We start from the raw sequence: 14,897 nt of genomic DNA, 5'->3' as shown, positions 1-14,897 counted from the left end.
CAACAATAGGAAAGATGCAAGAGGTAAGGCTGATAAAGTGCATTATAAATAATAAAGCTATATTTTATATAGCTTTATTATAGAAATAATTTATTATAGAAATAATTATATAAATAATAAAGCTATATAATAATAAAGCTATATAAATAATTAAGATATAAATAATAAAGCTCTTATTTAATAGATAATTCCCAACACATTTCGGCTGCCTTCATCAGGGGAATCTATTAAACAGTAAGCTAGGCACAACACTGCATTTCCTTCCAGTATATGTAGAGGAGTTGCATCTCTAAACAAGGGGTTGGATCTAGGATCATCAGCCTTCTGTGAAAGAGACCTTCCATGACAGGAAGGCCTCAGCTCACAGGAGGTCCTTCTGCTCAGTTTTACGGGAAAACCCTCCCTCCACACCACAGCTCACGCCATTCAGAAGGGTCCCTGACTCTCTGTGTAACATTTCCAGGGGGCTGGCAGGGTTGCCATGGGAAGGTGGGGGAGAGGGAAGTCCACTTCTGCCAGACCAGTTGATCCAGTGTGAATCTAGATCCAACCCATGGAGCACTGGCTCCAGATTTAGTCATACTTTGAGTAGCCCTTTTGAAGTAGCCTTATTTTAATGGGTCTACTCTAAGTATGACTAAATCTAGACCCAACTCCATATGTTTGGAGACATATGGACATACATTACATCAGAAGGAGGTGCAATGTTGTGTCAAGTTCACTGCTGTGGAAATTCTCCCAATGAAGACAGCTGAAATATGATGGGAATTACCTATTGAATAATAACTGAATCTTATCAGCGTAGCCTCTTTGTTCCCAAACCAACCCCAGCACCATCTAGTGACCCTTGTTAGCATCAAATGTTGCAGGGGAAGGAGGGAGGCAAGTACCTAGCAGCAGACTCTTGTACATCCAGCAGTGCAGATCATCTGAGTGCAAAACTCAGTTTCCAGGTGCAGATTCTGCATTTGCTGGCCTGGGACAACAGCTTCTAAAGGCAACAACCTGTAAATGCTCTGGGAACAATCCACAAAGAATTAAAGTCTTCTAGGTCTCACTGATATCGGGGGGAAGAGCTAAGCATGGTGTATGTTGTCTCTCCCGTTGCATTGTGATTAGCCACAAGGCTCCTGGTTATCTTGATATTTTTAAAAGCTAACAAGTATAAAACAAGACAGCCTGGAGAATAGCAGATTAAAGAGAGACGTGATAACGATCTTCAAATAGCGGAAGGGCAGTCATGCAGAAGATGGAGCAGAGTTGTTCTCCGCGGCTCCAGAGGACACAACTAGAACCAACGAGTGGAAATCACAGGGAAGCAGATTTCAGCTAAATATTAGGAAAAACTTCCTAAATTATGATCTTCTTTAAAAATCTGATCCTGGCCAGCAGTATATCTATCCATAAGGGATGGTTCGTTCATTGCAAAAAGCTCCATGTGCACCATTCACAGCTCTCTTTGTCTAACCTATGGGTCCCCAACGTCCCTTCATATCTCCTTCCCTGCCCCTTCAAAAAAAATATTTTGAATTAAAAAATTGAAAAATGTTAGAGCATCAGGTTCTCCTTCCTGTTCCTGCCGCTGATCAGCTGTTCAGTGGGCAGGAACAGAAGGAAACAGTTGCTCATGGCCCCACCCCATCTTCTTCCATCCACACAGACCTTTCCCCTTTGCTATTTCTCTCTCTCCCCTCTTCCAGCCTCTAGCCTTGCTCTTCCTCATCACCCAACCCCTTTCTTCACTAATTCTCTCCCTTCCCTGTCCCTTGCCTTCTTCTTTCTCTCCCTTCCTAACCTCTAGCCTTGCTCTTTCTCTCCACCCAACCCCTTTACCTTACCGTTTCTCTCCACTCCAAGCCTCTGTCCTCGCTATTTCTTTCCCCTCTTTATCTCACTGTTTCTCCCACCTCCTAAACTCTAGCCCTGCTTGTTCTCTCCCCTCTTACCCCTTTGCCTTGGTATTTCCCCCTCTCTCCCAGCCTCTAGCCTCACTGTATCCCTCCCCGCCATCTTTTGATTAGTCAGGCCTGCATGGCAGCCATTATGTGACTAGCCACATTCTCTGTGGGAGCTATTTTGTGATGGTGCCCACAGCAGTTTCTCAAATTCCCAAATGTGCCTGCGGGTCCAAAAAGTATGGTGACCCCTGGTATAATCTTTAATTGCATTTCAAACAAATCTCTTGTGATCCACAAACTACATTTCAGGCCCAGTTTAAAACTGTTGCCAGACGTGTAAAACAAAACAAAAAACCTGTACCCATGTAGATTTACATGCGGCCAATATCATGTTTAAATCATGTTGCTGATTCTTACATAGGCAGCATTAGCATTTTAAGAATCTATGACACTACATGCAGAACAACTAATGACTCGATTTAAATGTGATGCCAGCCCTGTGGAACCTACATGTATTTACTCTCTTAGCATCATTTTTACACTGGGCCTCAAGTCACCTGCACATTCTCAAGGCCAATTGCAAAAATACCATTTAATTGTGAAGGCTTACAGCATCTCTACTGTAAAATCCCGCATTTAAAAAGGGGGCTTCTGCTTCCGTTTTAAATGCAGGATCACGACAGACTCCCTTTACATGGGCTTCCTTTCCCCCCCCTTCCCCCCTTCCCCCCCTTATCTGAGTCTTCCATATGTTTCATTATACAGCCACTAGATGGTGCTGTGGTTTAGCTCCTCTTATGGTGGCTTTTCCTTTTTCACGGAGGGAACTCAAGCGTGGTAATTTGATAGCTCATTATCTCCGATCTTTTAAAAAAATGGAATAAAGGTCATTTAGTATAGGAGACGCCCTGGAGGCTGACAGCATCACCTAAAGGACCCGCAAACGTCTGTGAGTAACCAATCTCAATAGCAGGATAAAAGCTTGGTGTGAAGAAGCCCTCAGGAAGGATAACTTTATTGAAAATACTAATTCTACAGAAAAGCCGCTCTTAGATTTAAGAACATTCATAGCAGGGCTCAGCTGAAACTCCTTAGGGTTGGATGCAGGATCTGCCCTCTGTGAGAGGAAGGGCTCTGACTGCAAAAAGTCCCTCTGCCCAATCTTTGCGGATCCCCTTCTCCCCACCATGCCAGAGCTCCCCCCATTCAGTCGGGTCTCCTGCCTCTCTGTGTAACATTTCCAGGGGGTTGGGGGGGCTGCTGTGAGAAGGAGTGGGCGAGGAAGTCCTCTCCCAACAGCATAGTTGATCCAGCGTAAATATGTTAACATTTTGGGGGACAGCTTTTGGCAGCATTGGAAAATGACCCCCCTTTCTTAAGGTTTCTCAGCACCGGTTGTAAAAATGCTTGCCTGTTGATTTAGATTGCCTTCCCTCCCTCCTTCCCACCTTCCCTCTCTCTCTTTCCCCTTCATCACCACTCTCAATGTCATCATCGGTATGACTGACAAGGTACCACTGGGATGTCATCTCATTTCCTATGCAATCCCTGATTGGCTGGGATTACCGTATATGACTAATCCCAGAAGATAAATGGAGCAGCAGCCTGGGAATAGCGGCACAAAAGCAGTAGAAGGGGTGTGTGTGTGGCACTGAACAAGGTCAAGAGAAAGTGAACGTTTGCATACAAAGTGACTTTTGGCAAACTATGACTTATACCCCTCCCTTGTTGAAAATGCTGTTTTCAGTCCAGAAATTGAAAATGGAGTACATTTGGTACACCCTATCTTCTATTTTATGTTGTTGGGATTTTAGAAATTCCTGTTTCTCATGTTGGAACTTCGATTTCTGTTCTTAATTTTGCTGTTCAGATTACCTTGTCTGCTCCTTGTTTTCATCATCTAACTTTTCTTTAGATCAGTTCTCTCTTCCATCTGGCACTCAGCACAAGTTGCTGTTTCTCGTATTTAAAGCACGATATGGTTTTGCTCCCCTCTGCTTTACTTCTACAGTCTCTTGTTAATTTCTGACTCATTCTCTCTGCTCTTATTTTTGTTCTACCACTAAAACCACTTATCTCTACCTCCTGCTTTTATGCCAGCCTTTTCTCTTTCTTCCCCTTACCGTTGGAATTATTTGCCTCTTTTATAATGTTCATCATGTTGCTAGCTATGCTCTCCTCTTTTTATGAGGCTTCTTAAGACTGGCGGGCTGGGGGTGGGGAGGCTTTTCCTTCAAACTTTTGACAATAGTCTTTACTTCTGACAATTGATAAAAGGCTCTAGCTACATTACAGAGCCCCTTCATGGATCACTGCCTTGTTGTGGCGAAGGGGCTTGCGTAACTCAGTGAAGCCATAAGCTATGCTGTGCAGGGCCACCCAAGACGGACAGGTCATGGCAGAGAGTTCTGACAAAATGTGGTCCACTGGAGAAGGAAATGGCAACCCACTCCAGTATTCTTGCCAAGAAAACCCCATGGAACGTATCACAAGGCTAAAAGATATGATGCTGGAAGATGAGCTCCTCAGGTTGGAAGGTGTCCAATATACTACTGGGGAAGAGCAGAGGGAATTTCCAAGTAGCGCCAGAAAGAGTGAAGCGGCTGGGCTAAAGCCGAAAGGACACTCAGCTGTGGATGTGCCTGGAGCTGACTGTGGCTCAGATCATGACCTTCTTGTTGCAAAATTTTGGCTTAAATTGAAGAATGTGGGGAAAACCACTAAACCATTCAGGTATGACCTAAATCATATCCCTTATGAATATACAGTGGAGGTGAGGAATAGATTTCAGGGATTAGACCTGATAGACAGAATGCCTGAGGAACGATGGACGGAGGTCCGTAACATTGTTCAGGAGGCAGCAACTCAATCCATCCCAAAGAAAAAGAAATGCAAGAAAGCAAAGTGGCTGTCTGATGAGGCTTTACAAGTAGCTGAGCAAAGAAGGGAAGTGAAAAGCAAGGGAGAAAGGGGAAGATATACCCAACTGAATGCAGAGTTCCAGAGAATAGCAAGGAGAGACAAGAAGGCCTTCTTAAATGAACAATGCAAAGAAATTGAGGAAAACAATAGAATAGGGAAGACTAGAGATCTTTTCAAGAAAACCGGAGATATCAAGGGAATGTTTTGTGCAAAGATGGGCATGATAAAGGACAAAGAAGGCTGGGACCTAACAGAAGCAGATGAGTTTAAGAAGAGGTGGAAAGAATACACAGAAGAGCTATACGGGAAAGATCTGAATGTCCCTGATAGCCATGATAGTGCAGTCAATGAACTTGAGCCGGACATCCTAGAGAGTGAAGTCAAGTGGGCCTTAGGAAGCATTAGTAACAACAAAGCTAGCGGAGATGACAGTATTCCAGCTGAGCTATTTAAAATCCTAAAGAATGATGCTGTTAAAGTGCGGCACTCAATATGCCAACAAATTTGGAACACTCAACAGTGGCCACAAGACTGGAAAAGGTCAGTTTACATTCCAATTCCAAAGAAGGGCAAAGCCAAAGAGTGTTCAAACTACTGTACAATTGCGCTCATTTCACATGCCAGCAAGATGATGCTCAAAATCCTACAAGCTAGGCTTCAGCAGCATGTGAACCAAGAACTACCGGAAGTACAAGCTGGGTTTCGAAGAGGCAGAGGAACTAGACAGCAAATCGCCAACATTCGCTGGATCATGGAGAACGCAAGAGAATTCCAGAAAAACATCTATTTCTGCTTCATTGACTACGCTAAAGCCTTTGATTGTGTGGATCACAACAAACTGTGGCAAATTCTGAAAGAGATGGGAGTACCAGACCACCTTACCTGTCTCCTGAGAAACCTGTACGAGGGTCAAGAAGCAACAGTAAGAACTGGACATGGAACAACCGAGTGGTTCAAAATTGGGAAAGGAGTACGACAAGGCTGCATATTGTCACCCTGCTTATTTAACTTATATGAAGAGTATATCATGAGAAACGCCGGGTTGGATGAATCACAGGTCAGAATTAAGATTGCCGGGAGAATTATCAACAACCTCCGATATGCAGACGATACCACCCTAATGGCAGAAAGCGAAGAGGATCTAAAGAGCCTCTTGTGGAGGGTGAAAGTGGAGAGTGCAAAAGCTGGTTTGAAACTCAACATTACAAAAACTAAGATCATGGCATCTGGCCCCATCACTTCCTGGCATATAGAAGGGGAAGAAATGGAAGCAGTGACAGATTTTATTTTCTTGGGCTCCAAGATCACTGTAGACGGTGACTGTAGCCATGAAATTAAAGGACGCTTGCTCCTTGGGAGGAAAGCTATGGCAAACCAGACAGCATAGTAAGAAGCAGAGACATCACCTTGCCGACAAAGGTCCATATAATCAAAGCTATGGTTTTCCCAGTAGTAATGTATGGCTGTGAGAGCTGGACTATAAGGATGGCTGAGTGCCAAAGAATTGATGCTTTCGAACTGTGGTGCTGGAGAAGGCTCTTACGAGTCCCCTGGACTGCAAGGAGTTCAAATCAGGCAATCCTAAAGGAAATCAACCCTGAGTGCTCATTGGAAGGACAGATACGGAAGCTGAAGCTGAAATATTTTGGCCACCTAATGCGAAGAGAAAACTGTCTGGAAAAGACCCTGCTGGGAAAGATTGAAGGCAAAAGGAGAAGGGGACGGTAGAGGATGAGATGACTAGATAGCATCACTGATGCAATGAATATGAACTTGAGCACACTCCGGGAGAGAGCAGAGGACAGGAAGGCCTGGCGTGCTATGGTCCATGGGGTCACGAAGAGTAGGACACGACTTAACGACTGAACAACAACACATTGCAGGGCACCTATCAAACAATTTTTTATTTAAATTATTCCTCCTCTCTGCCATTTCCTATTCCTTTTGTATCTTTATAGACGGTCAATCACTAACAGGGACTTTTTTAAAAAAAAACCTGTACATCATGTAGCTCAACATTAGACATTTTTAATTCTTCCAGACTTAGTCTTATGTAGAGTAGACCCACTGAAATCAATGGGACTTGAGTTAGTCATAATTACCTTGCCCCATTGATTTTGATGCATCTACTCTGACTAAATCTGGACCCAACCCATTATTTATTTTACTAGTCAACCCAACCAGTACCAGATATTCTGGCCAACATGTTACAGAATCAAACTGAAACACATTTTTCTCCCTTTCCAGCTTCCATTGCTGGGCCTTCTGCCACCCTGATCTCTATGTCTGGAACAGTCTCGTCTTCCTCTGTTTGTCCAGGCACTCCCCTCTCGTCCTTCAAACTCCTTCTCGAGCTTGCTTGTTTCCCCAAGTTTTTCTTAGATCCTTACAACCTCACTTTGCCAGCACCTCTTCTGCTGTTTGATTCTCCCCTATTCTGCATTATTTGTCCCCATTATTTGTCCCCAAAACATTCTGCATAGGATCTTTCACACAGCTCAAAAAAGCCTTGTATTTTCGTCACAAGGAGCATGTGATGGCAAGTGTCCCAAGACCGAACTTTCCCCCTCTAAGCAGTTAGTAGGATGTTCATGAACAGTCCATGACATCACAGCATCTCACCCAATTGCTGGGAAGAGGATGGTCACAAGTGACAGCCATGTAACTTATTATACTTTCTCATCAATGAGGTTGCAATTTTTACAGACTCACACCTCGTACTTTGCACAACGAATATATACAACAGTCTGCTTACTATCTTGCCTCACGTTGCCTCTTTTATGCTTCATATTTGTCTCTTTTACTCATATCTCTTGGCAGCACCCTTCTCTTTATATTTGTAGGTGAGAGAGAACAAGGTTAAGCTCTAGCTGCTGAACATCTTTTCTGAGTTCCATTTTCGAAACTGCCGCTCAGTGAATAGCTTTGGGAGGTGCTCAACAAATTAATGGCCTTCATTTTCATTTGCCCATTTTGGCAGCGTGAAAGAAACTTAATAAGGGAGTGAATTACCACTAACATCCTCTTTTAAGAGCCTCACTTCAGACTCATGGCTAAACGCAAGTCACTAAAAGGCATCCATTCATAGAGACCCAGTGGTTATTTTGGGTTGCCACAACGCTTCACACCCAGGTTTCTTTTTTGTTGTTTGGCAGATGAGAATTTACGGTTTAAGGCGCTATCCTACACAGGTTTAGACAGAAAAAAATCCCACAACTCCCAACATTCCCCAGCCAGCATGACTGGTTGGAGAATGCTGGGAGTTGTAGGACTTTTTTCTGACTAAACCTGCATAGGATTGCACCTTAAATTGCATGTCCCTGTACTGTTTTTGGTGGGCCTCCACACACACCCTCCCATGCCACTTACAATTTTTTTTTCTAAAGATTGTTTGTAGTTCTGCAGGCCTTGGGATTCCCCCAGGCTCTCATGCAAGGGTGGTGCCGTTTTGGCTACATGACTGGCACAAACTCGGACCTTTAGAAACAGAGGGAATTATAAGGAATTGATACCTCCTCCCTTAAATTAAAAAAAGGTGTATTTGGATCATGTATAACATAGATAACCTGTTCCACAGCCAACTTGCCACCCCAAAGCCCAGGACACCTATCACTCACGTTTATGCGATACGTAAAAAATGTGTATAGCTTTCCAATGCTTGCAAGGCATCTACATCAGTCTGTTCTCACCCCTCCCTCCCGTAGCAAAGGCACACTTATGATTTTATACTTTGAGACTCTCCACATTCTCTTTGCCTCATTTAGAACAAAAACTACACTAAGAAATTGCTCAAGATTCAAGTCAGTCAAACCCGTCTCATCCTGACTGGATCTTGCCCCAAGGCCCCCTGGCTACTGAAGGGAAAAGGAAGGATTCCAGATTGGTCCAGAGGGCTTACCCTTTTCCAGGGGTTTGGCAGGAAAAAGAAAGGGAGATGCTGAGAATTCAATACTACAGGTCCAAAGAGCAGACCACCTCCCCATCGGCTATATATGAGGGAAGAAAAACAGATCCATATTCCAGCAGGCTGTGCTGAAGGAGATGAGAGGGAGAGCAGGGCCACTCCACCAGCCCTGCTAAAAGACTTAATTTCCCCTCCCCTCCCCTCTTCCCACCCTAATCCTTTTCCCTTGTGTGTCATGTCTTTTAGATTGTAAGCCAGTGGGCAGGGACTGTCTTCTTTTATTAATTATTTGCTCTGGGAGCCTTTTTGGCCGAGGAGAAGGATAAAAATACTCTAAATAAATAAAATACAGCCTTATCTGCTGGAGGAAGTGGGAGAGAGGAAGAGACGCTATAACCTTTATAAAATAAACAGACCAAATAACTGTGCTACTTCTGAAGGGCATAACCACACTACAAATGTGAACCAGTCTGAAACCAGTTTAACTGTCTTGATTTATTCAAAGAATGATAGGAACTGTAGTTTTGGGATTGTGCTGAGAATTGTGTATTAGAGGTCTGGGAACCTTGTCACAAAACTCAATTTTTCCAGGGTTTCTTGGGTGGGAGGGAGACATTGACAGTTCAACTAGTTTGCATTTGTAGTTCAGATTTGCCCAAAGTGAAATGCAAAGAGAGTGCCGCTCTTCCATTTTTAGCAAGAAGCAGTCCTTTCTACATTTCTGAGACAGATTTGCTGCTGTTGGTAAGTGTGGCAGGGTGCCTTAAAGCGACTGTGGTGAATGAAGAGTTAATATTTGTAGAAGGGGGTCCATCTGCCTCCCAGAGACAGTGTGGGAAGAAGAACCCCTCGTTGGCTGTTACTATTAAAATGGCTGATTGTATTTTAGAGGGTCTAGGCGTCTATTGTGTTTTATACTGTTACACTGTACCTATTCTAACTGGAAGCCAGAGAATACTACTGAATCACAAGACTGAGGAAAAGAAAAGCTAGCACAAACAGAAAGTAGAAATTGATAGTAACAATCATACTAAAGAAATGGATAGTAATAAATATTCATACTGAAGAATGCCATCAAAATATGTTCATAGCCAGAAATAAAGAGCAGCTGAAGGAAGTGAAAGGGATCTCTTTTGACTTCTCAGCGAGACTGGAGCCAAAATCCCACAAGGCTACAGTTTTGCAGAGACCCAAAATCCAGCCTCCAAGATGTTTCACACTTTGTCTGTTAAGAGCAGATGAAACCTTGAAAGGACAGGCAGTAGAGGAGATTTTCAGGAAGAATCTAGATTCTAGAGGCAGAGCAGAGCAAGAGGAGTATCAAAAAAAGTGAACCTGTGGATCGCTGTTCAACAGGAACTGAGGCTTGGGCAGCAAAAGAGGCTTGGAACTGGTTGGAGAAAGCCTGGGTGGGCTGTTTGCTTGGTACTGTTTTAAATCCTGCCAGTGTGACTCCACATCCTCGAACCCAGCAATGTTGCACCTGGACACATTTGTGTCTACCCTTTTTTCTCCATTTTCAACATCTTTGGATCTTGGCCGTCCAAGAAGATTTTGAGGATATATTAGCTCCGTAGATGCCTGGCAGCTAATTTCACTCATAGCTATTTCTAGGTCTCTGATGGTCTCGTCTAGGTTGTCCAGTCTTTGGTAAGTGTCTTTGCAAATCTCTTGGCTTCTTACGGTTATAGTATCAGGAGAAGCATATTCCTTTTGTTTCTTTTCTAGAACCGTTACCAATTCGCTCTCTAAGTCTATCTCATCCTCTCTTGGGCTCGCACCAACAGGATCCAGGGATTGTTTCCTAGATACTGTGCCATACTCAGTAGCTTCTTTGTTCACAGGGGCTTTGGGATTTTGCAAGGGAAAACACCATTTTGAAACCTCTGTCAGATCACCTCTGTGCATTTGGGCACAAACAACATCAGGGTCTTTCACAGCTACTGGTACCTCTTCTGTGCTCTGATCAGCTTCTTCATTTACTGATTCTGTGGTGCTATTTGTGTTATCTAACCTCATGGGTATTTCACCTTCTTCCATAGATGAAGAAAATGTCTTATAACCAAGTATGACCTCTGATAGGATGGCAGCTGCTTGGTCATCTGATGTATGGATCCCACCCCTTTGGGCAGATGCTTGTAGATTACTTGCTTGCTTGCCCTCAGCATTCACAACCACGAGGTCTTCTCTTTCCAGCTGAACAACCTCCATTGACAATTCCATGGTTTCAGATGCCACCATTCCTCCTCCTTTTGCCCCATGAGCCGTGTCACAAGAAAGCTCTGTTCCAGGATCGGGCAGAAAGCCCTGAGCCTTCAGTTTTGCCGGCAGAGAATGAGTGCATGCCAAGGCCTTGTTAGACAGACCGGATGATGCGTGAACCAAAGATTGCAGCTTCCTTTCATTCTTGCTCAGCTTTCCCAACAAGGCCTTCGGGCCTTCTTTCATTTCCACCATGGCCCATCCAATGACTCCCAACTGTCCTTCAGTGCATTGGTGATTACGGGTCCAAGTATCGCAGATCTCCAGGCCTGCTTCTGGCTGAGATTCAGGAAATGGCAGGTTGGACACATACTCAGAAAGGACAATTTGAGGGAGGTGGGATTTGTTACCAGACGGAGGTTTTGAGAGTCCTGACTCCTAAGGGAAAATTCAGACAAGAATTATTGAGGCGGTAGAGTTCACTGGGTGAACGAATGGAACCAGGATCTACCCTGTTCAAAGCTCTAATGGGTTTTCAATAGCATGCCTGGATTAACCTGTTTGCCCAGGTGGAGCATCCTTTTGCCTAGAGATGTGCATGTGGAAAACTGGGCCAGCCATGCAAGGTTCGAGACAGAGCGAAATGACTTGTGATGACGGCAGACCCATGTCTCTAACCATGAGTCATCATCAGACTCCTGTAAAGTGGTATAGGTGTAGCAGTTTTGAGAGGGATAGTGGTAAGTAGGTGCTGATCCTTTCCATGACTGGAAATGAGCCTGACCCAGGTGGGGCGGGGGGTGGGGTGGGGTGGAGAGAGAAACAACTTGAGCAGAAGAGCTGTGGGAGAAAATTAGTGAATGGAATGAGGGTTAAGTACCCATGGAAAACCTGTGAAGAGAGACAACAATGAGTTGTGAGGACCAGCAGCAAGCAACATAGACCTTTTCATGTCACTTTCATTTCCTGCTTTCTCATTTAAAATTTCCGTCCCCCCCCATAATTTCTAGGTACTTGGGGAACAACTTGCATACCAAGACAAGGGTCTGTTGTCATCATCTGTAGTTCCACCCATGAATGCTAGCTTACTCGGGGAGCTGAAGCTGACACAACAAGGCCTATGTTCCTCACTGCCGGCCTTCACGACCTGTTACCGTCTCTCTTCACAGGCTTTCCATGGGTTTTTTTTAGTGCGTCAAACCTGTGACGCATTTTATCAGAGATGAGCAGGGCACCTGGGAAAAAATGGATGTGGACATCACAGGTATCCATCATGGCACAATCCACTCTCTTAGAAATTGTCTGATGCCAGACTTACAGTGAAATCCTATACAGTTAGAAGAAAGTCCCGCTGAGTTCAATGGGATTTACTCACAAATAAGTGGGTATACGATTGCAACCTTAATTGCATATTCTCACTGTATTGGTATATCTTCTGAGCTAGTTGTTACCTAATCAAGATCCAAAGGGGTTCAGCAGTCTCAGGGCTGCTGACCAGAGATACAGGGTCAGCCCAAGCCATTAGCTGCACAGCTCTCATTAAACAATGTCAGTTTGGTTTGCACAGGAGAACATCCCAGTGCAATGTGCCTCATGAGTCAGGTCTGACTGTCTCCCACTCTGTTGCCTTTAATGGCACCCAAACCCCTGAAGTGGCCACCTCACTTTGCCTCATAGTAGTGTGGCCTTCCAATAAACAAATGCCTTCTGGTGTTGTCTGCTCTATATGTAGACAGTTGTCTAGTCTCCCTTTCAACTTAGACCGAACATATCCAAGTCAAGCCTGGGATGAAAATCTCTCCCCACTCCCCCCAATTCGTTTCCCATGAAAATGGGAGGGAGGCTTCAGGAACTTTGAGGGCCAAATTTCTTTAAAAACTTGGGGGGGGGGCTTACTTGATAGATATACATTGGCAGAGAGTTGTGTAGTTACATCTTTCTTTTAACTGTAAAAAGGAAAGAAGTTTTTCATAGGCTTCAAGCAGCAGCAGAGCTGCAATAAGGAGCAGAGCCTGTCCTTCAGAATGGCCCATGGGGAACAATGGCTTTTTTAAAAAACAGAGACATTTAAGAAATTTTGTCAAGCCCCTAAGATCACAAAAATCTTCACGGGGTGTACTAGGCTGAATATTTCAGCCCAGAACTAATCCATCTCTTTCTTTCTACATCTACATTTCAAGTCCCTTTATCATTCTTTTAGTGCTCTCTCTTTAGTATCTCCAGTTCTTCAACATCCTTCTTAAACTGTATGTATATACATATGTAGCTGCCTTATAATGGGTTGGAACCAGTCTTAAGTTAGAGTAAGAGCTTCACAGCATGAGGCTACAATCCCTCATCTTTACTAGGGCTTCTGCTTCTGGATTCTTTGTGGGATTAAGATCGGCTCCTTTACACAGGTGGATACGTGCTTTGAATTGGGGAATTCCTTTCTCGGCTGTTTCATTTTACAGCCACTAGATGGCGCTGTGGTTATAGCGGAACTACGCAATTACACACAGCTAATATATTACATTAACAGTCCTTACCAGGTTATTGCTGATCTTTTAAAAGCAAGATAAAGGTCAGAAAGTGCAGGAGATGCCCGGGAGGTTGACGACATTGTGTGAAGGACCCACGAACTTCTGTGAGTGACCAATCACAAGTGTGCAAAAGCCCTGTGTAGTCCCAAAAGCTTTAAGTCCCATTGATTTCAGTGTGCCTACTCAAAGTCTAGAGCCAACCCATTGAATCAGACCATTTACTACTGCTAACCATATTTACTAGCCATCCATCCTGGTACAGGGTCTATACATGGAGAAAACAACATCAGGAGGTCCAACCATCCAGTCCTGTACAATCTACTCTGACCACCCGCAGCTCTCCAAAGTCTCAGGCATGGGTCTTTTCCAGTCTTGCTATCTCAGATCAGTTTAACTGGGGCTGCTGGTGCCTGGACCCATGACTTTCCATATGCAAAACATCAGCTACTGAGCTATAGCCCCTTTGAAAGCACAGTATAAATGTATGAAGTTTACTTATTCTGAGTCAGACGACTGGTTGATCTACCACGGTCCTGTCTACTCTGACTTGCGATAGCTCTCTATGGAGCCCTTGAATTGGTTCCTATGTAATGGCAATTTGTAGTTTAACCCACAAATTGCCAAAATCTAGTGGGAGCGTGCAACCTACAATCGCCCCATTCATAGGTTGTTAGCGAGACATCCAAAACCAGAGACTCTGGGTTGTTTAGGGGTTAAACAGCCCAGAGTTAACCCAGCAACAAATCATAGGCTAATTCTAGATTGTTTAATCTCTACACAACCCAGAGTGTCCGGATTCGGACATCATGGTAACAACCTATGAGCAGGTTGATCATAAGCTGTTAATTGAAAGAGGAAGCGACAAGCTCACTCGCTCGCTCCCAGTTGTGCTCGACAGCCCATGATTTAAACAAGACATGGGTTGTCATTACGTGTGAACCAGCTCTTTCCTAGCTCTGCTACCAAAGATCATTTTAATTGGACATACCAGGACTGAAATTAGGGATTTGTGTAGGCAAAAACATTTTGTATTACTGAGCTACATACCACCCACCCAACCCCTGAAATAGACCATTTACAGATCACTCTGTCATGTCTCTATGGAACCACAAATTCTGCCCACCCTACACCAATAATCTTGTTAATATGTGCACTCCATTTATGATGGGATGAAAAGGAGATAGTTTGACTCCCTGGTTGGAAGCAGTTGTTGACTCTTTTGATTCCAACCTTTGATTTAGCCCTTGAATCTATAAACAAATCAGAAGTTCTGCATAGGTCTGAAAGATGATTCATCTGCATTTTTCAATGCAGTCCTCAGAGAAGAGACCTACAAAGACTTTTCAAGGGGAATGTACGTACATCACTACCACCCAACAAGGTGGAGAAAGCTACAAACTTGGGAGATTGTGTTTTGCGGCAGCACCCATCCCTTCCAATTTCAGCAGT

At 44.0% G+C, this 14,897-nt stretch overlaps 1 protein-coding gene across 1 annotated transcript in view; it reads right to left on the bottom strand.

Annotated features, from left to right (window-relative positions):
* Positions 1-14,897, bottom strand: part of SRCIN1 (SRC kinase signaling inhibitor 1) — a 185,932-nt gene that overhangs the window by 13,518 nt on the left and 157,517 nt on the right. Inside the window, exon 18 of the mRNA XM_084804718.1 lies at positions 10,060-11,364. Coding sequence (XP_084660844.1) covers positions 10,060-11,364 — 1,305 coding nt within the window. The remainder of the gene's footprint in view (positions 1-10,059; positions 11,365-14,897) is intronic.

The sequence above is a fragment of the Heloderma suspectum genome, chromosome 6 (genome assembly GCF_057233095.1).
Source record: "Heloderma suspectum isolate Gila_16-S chromosome 6, 16-S_ref, whole genome shotgun sequence".
NCBI classification, from domain to species: domain Eukaryota; kingdom Metazoa; phylum Chordata; class Lepidosauria; order Squamata; family Helodermatidae; genus Heloderma; species Heloderma suspectum.
This window is presented reverse-complemented; position numbering and strand designations above follow the sequence as displayed.